General features: G+C 39.0%; 1 protein-coding gene across 5 annotated transcripts in view; it reads left to right on the forward strand.

Annotated features, from left to right (window-relative positions):
- ARHGAP29 (Rho GTPase activating protein 29) overlaps nt 1-16,064 on the forward strand; it is a 78,838-nt gene extending 62,774 nt beyond the window's left edge. For 4 of the 5 annotated variants that reach the window (XM_045847108.1, XM_045847105.1, XM_045847107.1 and 1 more), the window contains 7 exons: nt 256-395; nt 757-945; nt 1,223-1,360; nt 5,826-6,058; nt 7,532-7,862; nt 7,990-8,098; nt 10,334-12,451. In XM_045847108.1, coding sequence (XP_045703064.1) covers nt 256-395; nt 757-945; nt 1,223-1,360; nt 5,826-6,058; nt 7,532-7,862; nt 7,990-8,098; nt 10,334-11,217 — 2,024 coding nt within the window. In that variant the 3' untranslated portion in view covers nt 11,218-12,451. Of the gene's footprint in view, nt 1-255; nt 396-756; nt 946-1,222; nt 1,361-5,825; nt 6,059-7,531; nt 7,863-7,989; nt 8,099-10,333; nt 12,452-15,913 lie in introns of those variants that run through there. The other variant, XM_045847110.1, reaches the window with a different exon arrangement.
- The last annotated feature ends 264 nt before the right edge of the window (nt 16,065-16,328 follow it).

Raw genomic sequence — 16,328 nt, forward strand, 5'->3', positions numbered from 1 at the left:
TTAACTGGTTGAGTGGTGACTTTTACTCATCATTAAAATTAAAACATTAAAATTAAAACATTAAAATGTTTGATCAATGTGTGCCTTGTAAGAGATTTCTAAATTAGATCTTTATTTTGATGTTACAGATTCAAAAAATAGCTTCTTGTAATATAGAATGATTACAAAGTCTAAAGATTTTTCAAAATATACCATACTGTGGAAGAAAGTTTGTCATCTTATGATAGTTATGTAATAATCTATTTCTATTACAAGGACCCAATTCAGCTGGGATATACAAGAAAACATTGATGTCAAAGGCAGCTCTCACTCACAAGTTTCGCAAATGGAGATCCCCCACAAAATGCAGGGATTGTGAAGGCATTGTGGTTTTCCAGGGTGTTGAATGTGAAGAGGTAAGATTTTTCTAGAATTACATCAGCCCCTTAAACTTTTTGTTTTATCCTGTTTTGTTATTACTTTTACTGATTAGGATCTTTTGCAAATAAATTGAACCACAGTGTACCTTCTACAACTTTATATTTCATTTTGCTATTAAATGTATTTCAGACACCGCAGAATTAAATGTATTGCTATTAAATGTATTAAATGATGTATTTCAGACACTTTAATAGCAGCTATTAAATGCTATTAAATGTATTTCAGACACTTCAAAATGCATTTTTGTTTTGTTACCTACCACTCTGTATCTAGTTTGTCCAGTTGTGAATAGTTTTAATATAATTGAACCAGTTTTAAACTATTATTTTTTTTTAGTGTCTGCTTGTTTGTCACCGAAAGTGTTTAGAAAATTTAGTCATCATTTGTGGTCATCAAAAACTTCCGGGGAAAACACACTTATTTGGAGCAGAATTCACACAAGTTGCGAAAAAAGAACCAGATGGCGTCCCTTTTATACTCAAAATATGTGTCTCGGAGATTGAAAGTAGAGCCTTGTGTCTACAGGTATGTTGTAACTCTTAAAATCAAAAATTTTAAGCATAAATCCTTGTGTGATTTGTTCTCATGATAAGGAGGCTTTAAAGGAAAACAGTGCTCTCAATTTTTAATAAGTCACCAATTTTATTTAGATTTGTTTGGAAAATATTACCTCACTTCACCCAAGTTTTTTCTAAAATGTTAATAAAAATTGAAGTAGATACATCAAATATATTTAGATGTTCACATTTAGCTGTTTGTACTAAAGCAGAGTTTTGCAATATTTTTCCCCGTTCTTCTCAAGGGAATTTATCGTGTGTGTGGAAATAAAATAAAAACTGAGAAACTGTGTCAAGCTTTGGAAAATGGAATGCACTTGGCAGACATTTCAGAATTTAGTTCGCATGACATCTGTGACGTCTTGAAGTTGTATCTTCGACAGGTAAAGGTTTTACCCTTAAAACCTGCTGTTAACCAGAAAAAAGCAAAAATGATTTGTATTTTGCTGATTATATTTTCTACACACATATTTTCATTGACATAGAAACCATATTAATATCTTTTTAATGTATATTAAAATGTATATAAATATATGTAAAGTGTATAGACCAGTAGTTATAAAGACAAACACACTTTCTATCACCTTAAGGAAATAGAACATTACTATATTTTTAAAGGGGTTTTGTGTGCCTCTCTCCATTGCAGCCTGTAAACCCACCCCAGTAGTCTTTTTCTAACCCTGTTAGTAGCGCCCTCTTTTTTTTTTTAATGTACCTGTTGTGGGTTCCTAAACAGTGTATCATTACGTTTTAGAAAGCTGAGCAGAAAGCATAAAATCTGGCTGCATAAGAAAAGGCTATTTCTCACATTGTTACATGAGGGTTGATTCAGTAAGAACAGTGTCTTGGTCATAGTTCAGCTTTATGTTCATTGGTATTTGTAAAATAGCTGTTCTGGAAGGTCACTGGGCAAGGTCATGAATGCGTCCTGGAAGTTCACCACACTTGGGGCATCAGGCAAGGCTATCCTATAAGCTGGATACTGGAAGTTCAGCAAGAATATGGTCCAGGGGTGGACTCCTGGGTGTTCGTTCCTCTTTCTGTGCTCACTGTGAACCTGCAGTTGACAGAATTAGGTCCAAAGAAAACACTTCAGTGGGGTGAAGTAAATGGCCTTCATGGCTTCAAGGAGCAGCTTGTGAAAGGGTTGTTGGAACAATCAGTGCATTGTCATGATGAGCCAAGTATTAAAAATGACCTGGGCCAAGCCCAGCTGCCTTCAGTCCCCTGGTGAAAATAAAAAGACAGTTGAAGAGAGTGTAATGACCACAGTCCTTAACATGTTGCTTTCCAGTGTTCTGTTCTCCAGCTGTTATCCTGGGACCTTTCCTCTCCACCCTCTTCTTGTTGATGAGAAATGCCTTGTTTTGAATTGGTTTATTCTTCTGTTTTAGTCATGTCCATCTCCTGAGCAAGGTGGAGTAAGAGTAAATACTGGGTTGGCCAAAAAGTCCATTTTGTTTTTGCCATAAAATAAAAGACACATTTTTTTCATTTTCACCAATAGCTTTATTGGTTTGGATATTTTGAGTATTCCAGCTGTCTCCCAGGTGGTATAACGTTGGTTGTTCTCAATGTCTCGATTGACATTATCGCTGTCAACTTCAGCGGGTCTGACTGCGGACATCGTCCAGCGAGAACTCTGCAGCCCGAAACTTAGCAAACCACTACTGACACATTCAGTCAGTCACAGTACCTTCTCCATATACTGCACTAATTTTTTTTTCGATTTTACCTTTCTTGAAATAATAAAGCCTAATACGCTGAAATGTGTATTTTTCTTCCATATTCAGTATCAAAATGGCTATACAGAAATTCACCAATTTTGATAAATTTTTTAAATACATGCTGTTTCCACAGCTGTCACAATACAATCTAACAAAATTGTTTCAAATGACGTTAAAGACAACTAAGCGCTACTAGAGCCATCTTACGGAAAAAACATAAATGAACTTTTTGTCCAATCCAGTAGTTGAAACCTTATTTCTCTGTCTTTATTCGATTTTCTTGATGGGAATGGAAGAGTGTGGGTAGCGTGGAAGATTATAGTATTCTAGGCTGGAAGTTACTTTTCCTCAGAATTTTAAAGGCATTTTTCTTGTTCTCTTTGAAGCCTCAGATCCTTCTCATTCTTGATTGTATGTGGCCTATTTTTTCTCTCTGAAATCTTGTAGAATCTTCTTTTCTCCCTACTCTAAAATTTTGCAGTGAAGAGCCTCGATGTGGGTATATTTCCTGTTTCAGGTACTCTGTGAGCTCCATCATTCTGGTTACTTGTCCTTTAGTTCTTGGAACTTTTCATTGCTCACTTTCTCCCCTCTGTTTTCTTTCTGAAACTTCTGTTTGGATACTTGATAAATTGAACTGGTTCTGTAGTTCCTTTTATTCTACTGGTCATTATCTCTGTTTTTGTTTTCTTTTAACATTTTCTAAGATTTCCCAAGCTTTTCTTTTATCCCTACTGTAACTATTTCATTTCTTCTGGGGTCCCATTTAAATTTCTAAGAACTCTGGTTCTCTCTATTGTGACATTCTCTCTTTTTTAATGAATACAGTATCGTACCCAGTGGAGGATATTCATAGCTTTTTTAAAAAGGGTGTTTTTCCTCTGCTTAGCCTCTAGCCCTATCTAGTATAAATATAACGTGTGCCCCATGTATCGTGTTAAATTTTCTAGTAGCCACATAAAAAGAAAAAGCAGGTGAAGTTAATTTTAATATTTTATTTAACATTGAAAATATCTGTGCATCTAATCAATATTTTTAAAATTATTGATGAACTATTTTACTTTTTGTTGTTATTGTTATAGAGTCTTTAAAATGTGGTGTGTGTTTTTCATTCGAAGCGCATGTCAGTTTGGACTGGCCACATTCCCAGTGCTCAGTAGCCCTGTGCAGCTAGTGGCCCCCATTTAGACAGTATAGTTTCAGACCTTCAAGTTGTTTTTTTCCTGTTTTGATTTGTCTTCCTTGGTTGTCTGCTTAAAATGAAAGAGTTGGGAATTGAAATGTCTTAAAAGGCCTTTGGATATAAGAAGGATTTGAAGATTTGAGCTTTACTAGGATATGATGTAGGCGGGCTATTTGGGAAACACCAGTTGTCTGCATCTCTAGGTCTGTTCTTAGGCTGATCAGTAGCCCAGAGAAGGGTCTTTTACTGCCTAGAGGTGTGGTGCCAGGCTTTGAGAGCCAAGCAGGGTAAGGAAGCTCTAGGATCTCTGCATTCAGTATGCATACAGCTACTAAATTTCTATCTTTAGATAGATGCTCACTTGTCTCTTGTGCTTCACATTGCCCATCCAGAGAACCCTCAGTTTTACACTGCGCAGAGAAGCAGTCTGGGCTTCTGAGCAAAAGGTTGCTCAGGAACATGGAACAGAAACAGGGATCTAGAGAGCAAATGCCTCTTGGATAGCTCACCTTCCTTCAGAATTAGAGGACCTCATGCTGTTGTCAAGTCTGCTTAGGATTCTGTTAACCATGTTGGGTTTCAGTTGGAATTCCAACTTTCTCAGCACTTGTTATCTGCTCTTTAGCTATAAATGTTGGACCTGCTTTGTTAGCCCAGGAAATTAGTGGTATCTCTATAATGATATTTTGTAGGATTCTTAGCTGAAAAATGGAAACAAATTACCTTTGAATGACTGTAAATTTCAGTCAATCATCCTTTATCTCTTCTAGCCAGTCAGGGAAAGGAAATGAATGTGGCCCAATACTATCAGCTCTCATCCTGTCTCAGGAATACTACGTGACCAAGATTTTGGTGTGGGAAGCCATACTCAAATTTACAGTATTAGAGAGTAGCTTTCATTTTACTTATATACCATGTGGGGAATCTGAAACTCCAAGAGACTAAGTTACCCTCTTTAGATTACACAGTGGTGGAGGTAGAAATTAATCTCAAAGTGTCCTCTCCTTGGGACCAGCAAGGGAAATGGGATGAGCAGGTGCCTACCTCACCACAGATAGTATAATATATCAGCCTGACAGAGCTACACTGTATTCTCCATCACTGAGCAGTGGAAATTTTGCAGTAAATTATGCCAGTAGACAGAGCTAGGTGGCATACTCATTGATAGTTCTGTTAACCTACTTATGGTAATGCAAGTTGTATTTAAAAATTAGATAAATAAAACATTGACAGTTTCTTTCTTGTAAGTCATATTATCTTATGCTAATCTCCTATCTGACTTAAGAAAAAGACAAGAACCCTATGGGGGTCCTTGTCTCCCCCATTCCAATAAAACAGAATATAAGATTTTTCTAATTAATTGGACTTGTTTCATGTATCATTCTGGATTTGTTTCTGTAAACAATTGAAGATTATGGTAACTTTGGGGCAATAATGAATGTAAAATTTAGAGTTTTACTGATTATCAGTTAACTCATTTTTTATTTTTATTTATCTATTTACTTTTAAATATTGTATGTATTTACTTTTGGGGAGGGTGAGAGAAAGAAAGGGAGAGAACCTTCAATGTGTGAGGGAAACATTGATCGGTTGGCTCTCACATGCCCCCAACTGGGGACCTGGCCCACAACCCAGGTATGTGCCCTGACTGGGAATCAAACCTGCAGCCTTTCAGTTCAGAGGCTGGTGTTCATTCCACTGCAACACACCAGCCAGGACACTCATTTTAAATAAAGATGTGATTTATGGTGATTGTGTCAGATATCACTTTATAGACCACATCTGTAGCAAATATATGTACATTTCTAAAGGTACATGTTGACCTTAAGTCTTGTTAATCTAAAGGTACATGCTAAACCATTCAGTAGCTACTTACAGATTATCAATGGGGAGGGGAAAGGACAGAATAATATTTCTAATGTAACTTTATTTCTTTAGCTCCCAGAACCATTTATTTTATTCCGATTGTACACGGAATTTATAGACCTTGCGAAAGAGATCCAACATGTAAATGAAGAACAAGAGACAAAAAAGGATGGCCTTGAAGACAAAAAATGGCCAAGTACATGTATAGAAATAAATCGAATTCTTCTAAAGAGCAAGGACCTTCTAAGACAATTGCCAGCATCAAATTTTAATAGCCTTTACTATCTCATAATGCATCTTAAGCGGTAAGAACTTTGTATAAGAAGAGCATCCATTAGTAGATGGATAATTGATCAATTTTTGTTTGTTTGTTTAATTGTAAAATACACATAACAAATTTACCATCTTAGTCATTTTTATTTTAAAAAAATTTTTAAAGATTTTATTTATTTATTTTTAGAGAGAGGGGAAGGAAAGGAGAAAGGGAGAGAACATCAGTGTGTGGTTGCCTCTTGTGCACCCCCCACTGGGGACCTGGCCCACAACCCAGGCATGTGCCCTGACTAGGAATCGAACCAGCGACCTTTTGGTTCACAGGCCAATGCCCAATCCACTGAGCCATACCAGCCAGGGCCTTAGTCATTTTCAAATATACAGCTTAGTATTAAGTGCATTCACATTGTTGTGCTATTATTTTTAAATGAGCATTTCATTTCTGATATGTGTTAGGGAGAGGAAGATACTGAATGTATTCAAACAGCCAACAGCTTTCCCTCGGGTGCCTCCTACGTGCCAGACGGCACAGGAAAGCAAGAATGAAAACATACAGTGTCTGACATCTCTTCTGCTTGTCAGTTTGGTGGCCAGACCTGCCGACAAGTGCAGAGCAGCATCATTCGTGTTCTAATGGAGCTATGCACAGCATGCAGAGGCAGACAGGGGAGGGAGGGTCACGGATCAGAGGAGGATGCCCTGAGCCAGATTTGAAGAACTAAATAGTGGTTCAGCAACAGAGAATGTGTGGAAGAGCATCCCTGGCAGAGGGTAACAGACACAGAGACATAAGAAACCATCTTGCATTTGGGAAGAATAATTTGGTTAGGCTCGGCTATAACAAGCAGTAGCAGGAGTGAGCTAGGTAGAGGCCTGGTAAAGAAAATCTTCCATACCTGGCAGATGACTTGGCTGTCTTCCTTCTGTACCTACTAAAGAATCTTGAGCCAGGAATTTCATGTGCTTAGATTTGCCTGTTAGATCTTTTAGGCGGCAGTATGGAGAATGGTTTGGAGGAAAGGCCTTGGCTGCAATTCACATTCCTTGAATAGTCATAAGAATGAAAGGTGATGAGAGCTTGAGGTAAGGCCGCCGCAGTGGGAGTGGCGGTAGAACAGAGAGATCCTTAGGAAGTGCAGTCAGCTAGGCTTGAAGACTAGCTATGGGCAGTGAGAGAGAATTTGACAACAATATATGAGTTTCCAGCCTAAAGACCTGAAGTTTTGGGGGTGGTTTTTTTGGTTTTTGGTTTTTGGGTTTTTTTTTTAATCTCCACTGGTAAAACTCTAGAAGTTCCTTCTAGAATTTTCTACTTACTTACTTAAATTATATCCTGGTTTTATAAAACTCAACTTGGTATGTGGTCAATATTTAATCAAATAAATACATTTTTTTCTTAGACTTCTATATCCCATTTTTTTGCACCCTTCCCTACCCATAGTTAACTACCATCAAAGAAATCTAACAGGCAAGTCTCATACGGCTTAATGTGTTCTACTCTGCAGAGTCGTTGATCATTCGGAAGAAAACAAGATGAACTCCAAAAACTTGGGGGTGATATTTGGACCAAGTCTCATTAGGCCAAGGCCCACGACTGCTCCTGTCACCATTTCCTCTCTTGCTGAGTACTCAAACCAGGCACGGCTGGTGGAGTTCCTCATTACGTATTCCCAGAAGATCTTTGATGGGTCCCTACAGCCGCAAGAAGTAGCTACGTGTAGTACAGGCGGTGTTGCACCTCAGGTGGATCAGGGCTGCCATCTGAAGCCTCTGTTATCACCAGAAGAAAGAGACCCAGAACATTTCATGAAGTCACTCTTTTTCTCTTCAAAGGAAGTGAGTTTTGTCCTTATGGAATTGTGTTGGAACTTTGTAATGTTTATGTTAAGTTAAAACTCTTTGAACTGTTTATTGTGAAGTATGTTTTGCTTCTTCAAGTTTAAAACTTCTCTCCCGTCAACAGGATATCCATACTGCAGACAATGAAAACAAAAGTCTTGAACCAGTTGCATCATTTGAGGAATCAGAACGAAAGCAGAATGCATCAGAAAAATGTGATGCATGTCTCGTTGGTGAGTGGTCATGTGAAATACTTGTTTGCTCACTGAAAACTGTGTCAGTGAACCATGATTAAAAGCCAAAAAATGTAGACTCCTAAAACTTCTAAATTTTTTTAAATGCTTTACCTGTCACCTGCCTTTAACACATTAAGTACATGTATGTGTATGTATCTCTTTATTTCCTTGTTCCTTGACTGCAGTCATTTTATTCACTGATCATTTTAGTTGCGATGATTGGCAACTGTCAAGCTGGTAGAAAGTCTTCCATTTATTACTGTAATGCTATACAGTACTAGAGCTAAATTCCACTTTTTAAAATTTCAGCTATATGTGTTAAATTTGATGTATAATCAAACAGCTGTGACATAGCCTGCCCGGGTCTAGAAGGTAGGGGAGCTAACATTCATTAAGTACCTGCCTGCTCTCCGCTAAGCACTGTGCTTATTGTTTCGATTTCATTTATCTGATTTAATCTTCATAATAGTGCTATGAAGTAGGTAGTATTGTCCCATTCAGCCATAGTGTGAGGGAGGTGAAATCATGCCAAAAGCCACGCCCCTAATGAATAGCGCAGTCTGCAGTTGAACCTATGTTTGTGCTTATTTCACTATCCTATGATCTAGGGCTCCCAATTAGAATAGTTATAATAATGTCCTTTGCGAGTGCCTATTGTATACCAAATAATTCTGAGCACTCTTCATGATTAGATCATTAAGCCATACAGCAATATGGATCCAGTTATGATTCTCTTTTGACAAATGGAGACCCTGGGCAACAGTGAGATCGCCTTGCCCAGCGCAGACGTGGTGAAGCTGAGCTAAACCTAGTAACCGGGCTGCCGAATATGCACTCTTATCCTTTTGGCTGTGAGTGCTTCCCTCCGAACTTAGGAATATACTTTGGTTAATGTCTCCAGCCCAAACGCAATGAGTCGGGCCCCCTAGAGTGGCTGTAAGTGTGGGTGTGGAAAATAACTAACTGGGTGTTGCTTTGGAAGCCCAGGGAGGAGAGATCGGTGGTGTCACCTGAGGAGGAAGGGCAGATGAGATGACAGCAGACGGATTCTGATGGGCGCCTGCCAGTAGACTGCTGCCCAAAAGAAGAACATTAGGCAAAGGGCTGAAATCTTCCAGAAATCAAAAATTTTTAAGGGAGACATAGCAAAAAGGAACAGGGCTTAATGGAATTCAGGGTTCTAGTTTGAGAAGACTCAGGCCATGGGTGCAAATTTGATAGGAAAGAGAAAGAAAGTCAGTCTAGGAGTAAACACTAAATGGAGTGAATGGCAATAGTTTCCCTTACAGTGAAACTATTAAACCTTAGTTGGACGGGATGAATGGTATAGTCATTTGTTTGGTGACCAGGTTGAAAGCCACTAAAGCATTTCATATAATGTGCTCTCACTGCGGGTTGAGTGTGACTATAAAGCAATGTAGGGAGTTGGCAAAAGCATTGGGATTCAAGGGCACACCTGTGTTTGGCTGGCCTGTAAATTGGTATAACTTTTCTGAGGTGAATTTACAAATGTCTCTCTGTTGAAATCGTGACAGCCCTTTGACCCAGGATTACTTGTTCGTTCATGCACAGCACACAACTTCAGCAAGTGTTTTGTTTTTGTTTTACCTAACCTGCAGTGAATTTTGTAGCCATTTATTATATTTATTTCAGTAAATATAAAATTCTAACATTTTCATTCAGCGTCCACCTTTAAATTCCTCTGCATAGCCCTGACCAGGTAGCTCAGTTGGAGTGTTGTCCTGATATGCCAGGGTTGTGGGTTCGATCCTTGGTCAGGGCACATATAAGAGTCAACCAATGCACAAATAAGTATAACAACAAATTGATGCTTTCTCTCTCTCCTTTTTTCTCACTCTAAAATCGTGCATAGAAAAATTTTTTAAAAACTCCTCTACAGCCCTGGCTGGCATAGCTCAGTGGATTGAGCGCGGGCTGCGAACCAAAGTGTCATAGGTTCGATTCCCAGTCAGGGTACATGCCTGGGTTGCAGGCCATGGCCCCCAGCAACCGTACATTGATGTTTGTCTCTCTCTCTCTCTTTCTCCCTCCCTTCCCTCTCTAAAAATAAATAAATAAAATCTTAACTCCTCTGCATAGATAACTGAGAATAACTTGGAAAAATATTAAGACCATTATTGTTTTGAGAGCATGTTTGTTGTAACTCACCCAGATTCTTGTTAAGCAGGTGCCAGGAAGTTTAATGTTCAAATAAATCTGTTCCTTTTTCAGACAACAAAGTGCGTTTGCTTGCAGACCAGAGACTTGAATCAGCGTCACGAAAGATGGAAGATGTTTGTAAAACCTCCAAGCCATTTACTCTGAAACCCGACAGGGAAACCAACAGTGCTGTTGAGAGGTGTGCTCCGAGGACCAAGAGTAGACCTGTAAGTTTGCCTGTCGATAGACTGCTGCTTCTTGCAAACCCTCCTCATGAGAGAAATGGCAGATATATGGGAAATGTAAACTCAGACAAATTGTGCAAGAATCCTGCCTTTGAAGGAGTTAATACCCCTACTATTTGTTGCAAATTTGATGGCTTTGACCAGCAAACTGCACAAAACACTGGGGAGAAACAGTATGAACAAAATGGCCTAAATGCAAAGACTGCACTGATCGCGCCCAATGCGCTCCAGGAAGGAGGAGTGACGACGAGCATCAGGATTGGTGGGGACCATCTGGTCAGTGCCACCCAGCCCAGTAAGCCATGCCCAGAACCAGTCAGGTCAGCAAGACAGGTGTCGGAGGGACGGTCCTCTGACTCCTGCCCTGCTGCCCCTGTCAGAGCACCCAGAACACTGCAGCCCCAGCACTGGACAACGTTTTATAAACCACGTGCTCCCGCTGGTAGTGTGAGAGGGGCTGAGGAGAAACCTGTGGCATCCTCCCCAACAGTGCCTCCTGGCACAGCTCACACTTTTCAGGAGCATGTGCTGAAATCAGTTTCAGACTCAGAGAACACACCAGCTGCTTGTCCCTTGCAGCCCACAAGTAAACCTAAGGAGAACTCTGAGGAGCGTGACTTGCCTGATGTGCACCCAACGTGTCAGAGACCAAGGCTAAAGCGAATGCAACAGTTTGAAGACCTGGAAGATGAAGCCCCACAGTTTGTGTAGGGTTGTCGGAATTCAGCTTCTCTTCTTAAGTTGTTTTGTTTTGTGGTATTGTGTTTGTTTTGTGAAAGAATTTTGACAGGGCCCCTTTTGTATAGGATTGCCAAATCGTGGATTTTGCTTTTCGTCTTTGTATTGTGTTATCCTATGTCGGTCGTATTGAACGGTCGGTAGAATGTTGTGATAGGGTCGCGTCTGTGTCTCACTGGAATTATGTGTATTTTTGAAGTTGTGAATAAGTAGGCAAACTCATATTTTTTAAAGTTTAGTTGAAATTTTCTCCATAAAATGGTCCATTTAAATGCATCCCTAATATATGATGTAGTTCTCAACTAATAGCTGCCATTGGGAAAAATCATCTTTATTTTTTTGAAATAAAACTATGTGCTTATTTATAAAAGGAATGTTTCTGAATGCAAGTGCCTGAAAGATCTTTGTTTAGTATGATTTTTTTAAACACAATTTTATAGTGTGTCTTTGACCATTGTGTTTTTTACGGTATGTATGCAACTTTTTATTTTTCAGTTGTCAAGGTTTTTTTTTTTATATTTACAAAATGGCCAAAAAGCTTGCAAATCTGTGTTTAATTGCATTCCAATTAATTGCCAGATTTACAAGTGGTAGTCAGTTGAATTGTACAGAGAAAATGCACTTAAACCTGTTTGTGAATTACATAGTGCAGTTATGTCTTATTTGGCTTTAGATGGTTTTAATACGTTTAATAGTTTTTTATGTTTTGGCTTTGTTCTACATAAACTTTTGTTGTTCAACAGTTCTGAATGTTTTGGTATTTTATATAATGGTCCAAGAAATATTTTAAAATTTAATGCATTTCCTCTTCATATTGTCGAGGTTTAAAAAAATATTTTTTTGTATGAAATGTTTTTACTTATGAATAATTTTGTGTACTTTTTCTACCTGGACTTTAACCATTGACAATGTATGTTTCATATGAATCGTGCAAAGATTATTTAAGTTGACTCTGAGTATAGTTCAGTAAGCCTCATTGTTTGGAATTCGAGAGCAGGTATAGATGATTGGATGTATTTCATGTATAAATTTCCCAGTTTTTAGAACTAGTGCAATTCTTTTGTTTTCTGGGTTTCATCATTTTGCCTAAAATAGGATATAAAAGGGAGAAAAAATAGCCTTTTTGTATGTGTGAATTCTATTTGTAGTAAATGCTTTTGTATGACGATATTATACTTGATAAAATATATGTTACTCTGTTAAATTATCTCATGTTTGTGGCTTCTTTGAACTCTGCCTCTTAGGGGATGAAAGTTGAAGGTTTATTAACCATTGGCTTAGTGATCGGCATTTGGGCTCATATATCCCTTGACTTAGTACAACATGGAGTGTATTTTATGGGAAGTTTCTATATAGTTTTATGTAACAAACCCTTTAGTGTCGGGGCCTTGTTTTTAGTCTTCATTGTACAAAATATAAAAGAATTGTATGGCTACAAAAACCTAAAAAGGAAATAAGAGCCGACAGTTATTGAGCCTTCTCTTTGTGCCATGAACTCTACTAAGTTCTTACATAAATCATTTCAAGTTGACAGCAGCCTGTAATGGGAAGGGCCATATTTTATTATTCCCGTGTTATTGACAAGGAAGCTGAGGCTTAGTTAAATGGTGTGCCATGGGTTCCACCGGTGCGACAGTTGGGGTCAGGACCCAGACACAGGGCTCAGAGTTCGATGGTTAGTACCCTTAATGGCTGCACAATTACTAAGTAATAATATCAGGTAATGTTTAACAATAAAAGATTTACCTTTGGTGGCATTAAGTACATTCACATTATTTTGTAACCGTGACTGCTCTCCATCTCCAGAACATCCCATACTGAAACTTAGAAAATGTACTTCTAAACTCCTTCAGTTTTCTTTTTACTGTATTGAGACAACCCAATGAAAGAATATGTAATCAGCTTGCCTGTTTGTTTCCCCTCACTGCTCACCTCACAGCGAGAGTTCCACTGTGGGGAGTTTTCTGCCGCTGGGGTTCTCTGACAATTTGTCCAGCTTAAGCTGTTCATCTGTAGACACTTTTTAGTTTCCTGGGGCATTAAACAAGCATCTCCTGAGAACGTGTTGCTGCTCTAGAGAACCCACAGTGTGCTCCGTGCCCTGACGCCCAGTACCTCGGGGGCACTCCTTCACAGGGAGCTGTTCTGTGGCACATGGAAAGAACGTGAGCAAGAGGAAAGGGCAGTGGTGGGGAGTCCCTTCAGAGCTGCCAGACCACCAGAGAGCTTTGTAGAGAGCATATGGTTCAAGTTTCCAAGAAGTCATCTGTGAAGGGGTTGATAATAACTTCCCCAGATACGTGTGTTTTACGTGCTGAGAATTAGAAGTTATGAGTGTTAATAATTACTTTGAATGCACCTTAGGTGATGTGTTTTTTTTTTGATACAGAGAAGATAGGATCTCTGTGAGAGACTTGTTGCCTAGGGGTCTCAGAAGCAAATAGAATCATACCTCGCTTTCTTGGGTGATTTAATTTAAAAATGGTATTGTGGTTATACTACCCCATTGCAAGTAACATTCCAGTGTGTATTTTTCTGACAAGTTACAATCAACATAATTCTCTGGGTTTTTCTTCCCCAGAGGCAGGAAATTGTTTTGATGTGTTGGTATGATTATAAATGTCAATAATTCAGTAACTGCAGTTACAGTAATCGAAAGTTTAACAAAGTTGCTACATTCACAATAAATATGCAACAGCCAATTATATTTCTGTATATCACCAACTAACAAAATGAAAGCTTTTAGATCTCTTAAACAATGGCACAAAAAATTTGACATACCTGATAATCTAACATATATACAAGATCTTCATGGAGAAAATTTTAGACCGTATCAAGAATCATTTAAGGAGATCTTAAATAAATAGAATGTTTCATGATGTACAGGGACTGGAAGACTCAACATTGTAAAGATGTTCATTTAGCTTACATTTATTTACAAATGTCAGTGTAGCCCCGTCCAATGCAACTTTCCAGCCATTTGAAAGTAAGTTGCAGACGTGATGCCCCATTACCCCTAGATACTTTGAGTCAGATTTCCTTGAAACAAGAGGACTCCTGCACGACCGTACCATCGTGTGACCGTTACAGAGGTCGGCATCGGCATGTGACGTCTAACCCACACAGACCACACTCAGATTCACTGCCTGTCCTGCTGGTGGTCTCTGTGCCCGCATCCCGGTCCAGGGGCACACCGTGCATTCAGCTGTCCCCTCTCTCGTCTCCCTCAGTCTGGAACAGTTTTTTTAGTCTTTTCTTTCATGACCTTGAAACTTGTGTATAGGCTGGGTATTATATAGAATGTCCCTCAGCTTGGGTTTATCTAATGTTTCCTCATGATTAGACTCAGGACACACGTTTTTGTCAGAAAATACCACAGAAATGATGCTATGTTCTCACTGTATCATACCATGAGGTACACAATATCAGGCTGGCCCATCCCTGATCGGATTAACTTTGGTCACTTGGTTAGGATGGTACTTACCATGTTTCTCTGTGGTAAAGGTAACAAAAAGAAGTTCGTGAGGAGATTCTTTGAGACTACATAAATGTCCTCCTGATCAAATTGTCACCAGTTAGTATGAGTCTGTTAGCACTTCTTGTTTGAATCAATTATTACTATTCAGTTGTCAATGGTTGTTTATGATTTGATTGATACTCTACTGTAAGAGCAGTCCCTTCTCCATTTGTTCATTTGTTTATTCATTTGTATTGAGTATGGACTCATGGATTTCTGCTTTATTGAGTAAGTTATATCACTGTCATTTATTTTGATACTGAACTTTTGTCAGATTTGGTCTGTGGGAATCTCTTCAGGCTCACTTCTATGTGTTTTTAACTTTTTGAGCTCTTCTGATTTTTTGACACAGGAACATATTCCAAGCTTATCTTGTACTTTTCCCTGTCCTAGCCATTTTTCCAAGGAACCCTAGTTCCTTTAAAACAGGGGTGTTGCCCTGGCTGGCGTAGGTCAGTGGATTGAGCACGGGCCTGTGAACCAAAGGGTTACATGCTTGATTCCCAGTCAGGGCACATGTCTGGGTTGCAGCCAGGTGCCCAGTGGGGGGCATGTGAAAGGCAACCACACATTGATGTTTCTCTCCCTCTCTTCCTCCTTTCCCCTCTCTCTAAAAACAAATACATAAAATCTTAAAAAAAAAACAAGAGGGTCAAACTCATTTTCACCAGGGACCACATCGGCCTCGTGGTTGCCTTCAAAGGGCCAAATGTAATTTTAGGACTGTATAAATGTAACTACTTCTTAACTAGGGGCAAGAAGCTCTACATTCAGCCCTTTGAAGGCAACCATGAGGCTCATATGGCCCCCAGTGAAAATGAGTTTGACACCCCTGCTTTAAAAGAACAAGAGAAAATGGAAAACAAGAGCTAAGAAGTGCTCATTGCTACTGGAAAGCCATTGGTTTTAAGGCCTGTTGGTGGACAGGTCAAAGAAATACGTGTGTATAAACACAGACATACACATACACATATTTCCGTGTGTACATATACACTGAAAACCGGGAGTTCACATTGATACCTTCAATGCTAGTTCAGTAGTTTAGGGTTTAATCTAGTCTTTACATATTTGTGACTCCTTTCTCTCATGGTGGGGATCCTGGCTCCCATAATTCTAAATATATTACTTGCTTACTTTTCCTTTATGTTGCAGCCTCCCAACAGTGCCACCTAGATCCAGCGATGCCAAGTAAGCCCTCAACTGCTGCTGCTCTTGTCCTGACCACACCAACCCCGTATAAGCCCTCTGGAACCCCAATGAATTCAAGGCCAGCTGCATCATTGCCCCCAGCACTGTCGATCCTGACCGTGCTGTTTGAATCCCAGGCCCTGGTCATCCGGCTGAACCCTCCACCCCAACAGGAAGAGGAGGGGAGGGATAAATTCATTATTTTTTTAATAATAAGCCCCTATTAAGTATTGTTGAATTTATTAGGAAAAGTTTAAAAATAAAGTTATATGTTTACAAAAAATGTTTAAACATAGGTGTATATTTATGAAATTATAGAAAGTTTAAATTATGACTTGCTATCCCATTTTGACTCTAACACTTGCAAGTAATTTTAAAA

This window comes from Phyllostomus hastatus, unplaced genomic scaffold (genome assembly GCF_019186645.2).
Source record: "Phyllostomus hastatus isolate PE091 unplaced genomic scaffold, TTU_PhHast_1.1 phas_contig_524, whole genome shotgun sequence".
NCBI classification, from domain to species: domain Eukaryota; kingdom Metazoa; phylum Chordata; class Mammalia; order Chiroptera; family Phyllostomidae; genus Phyllostomus; species Phyllostomus hastatus.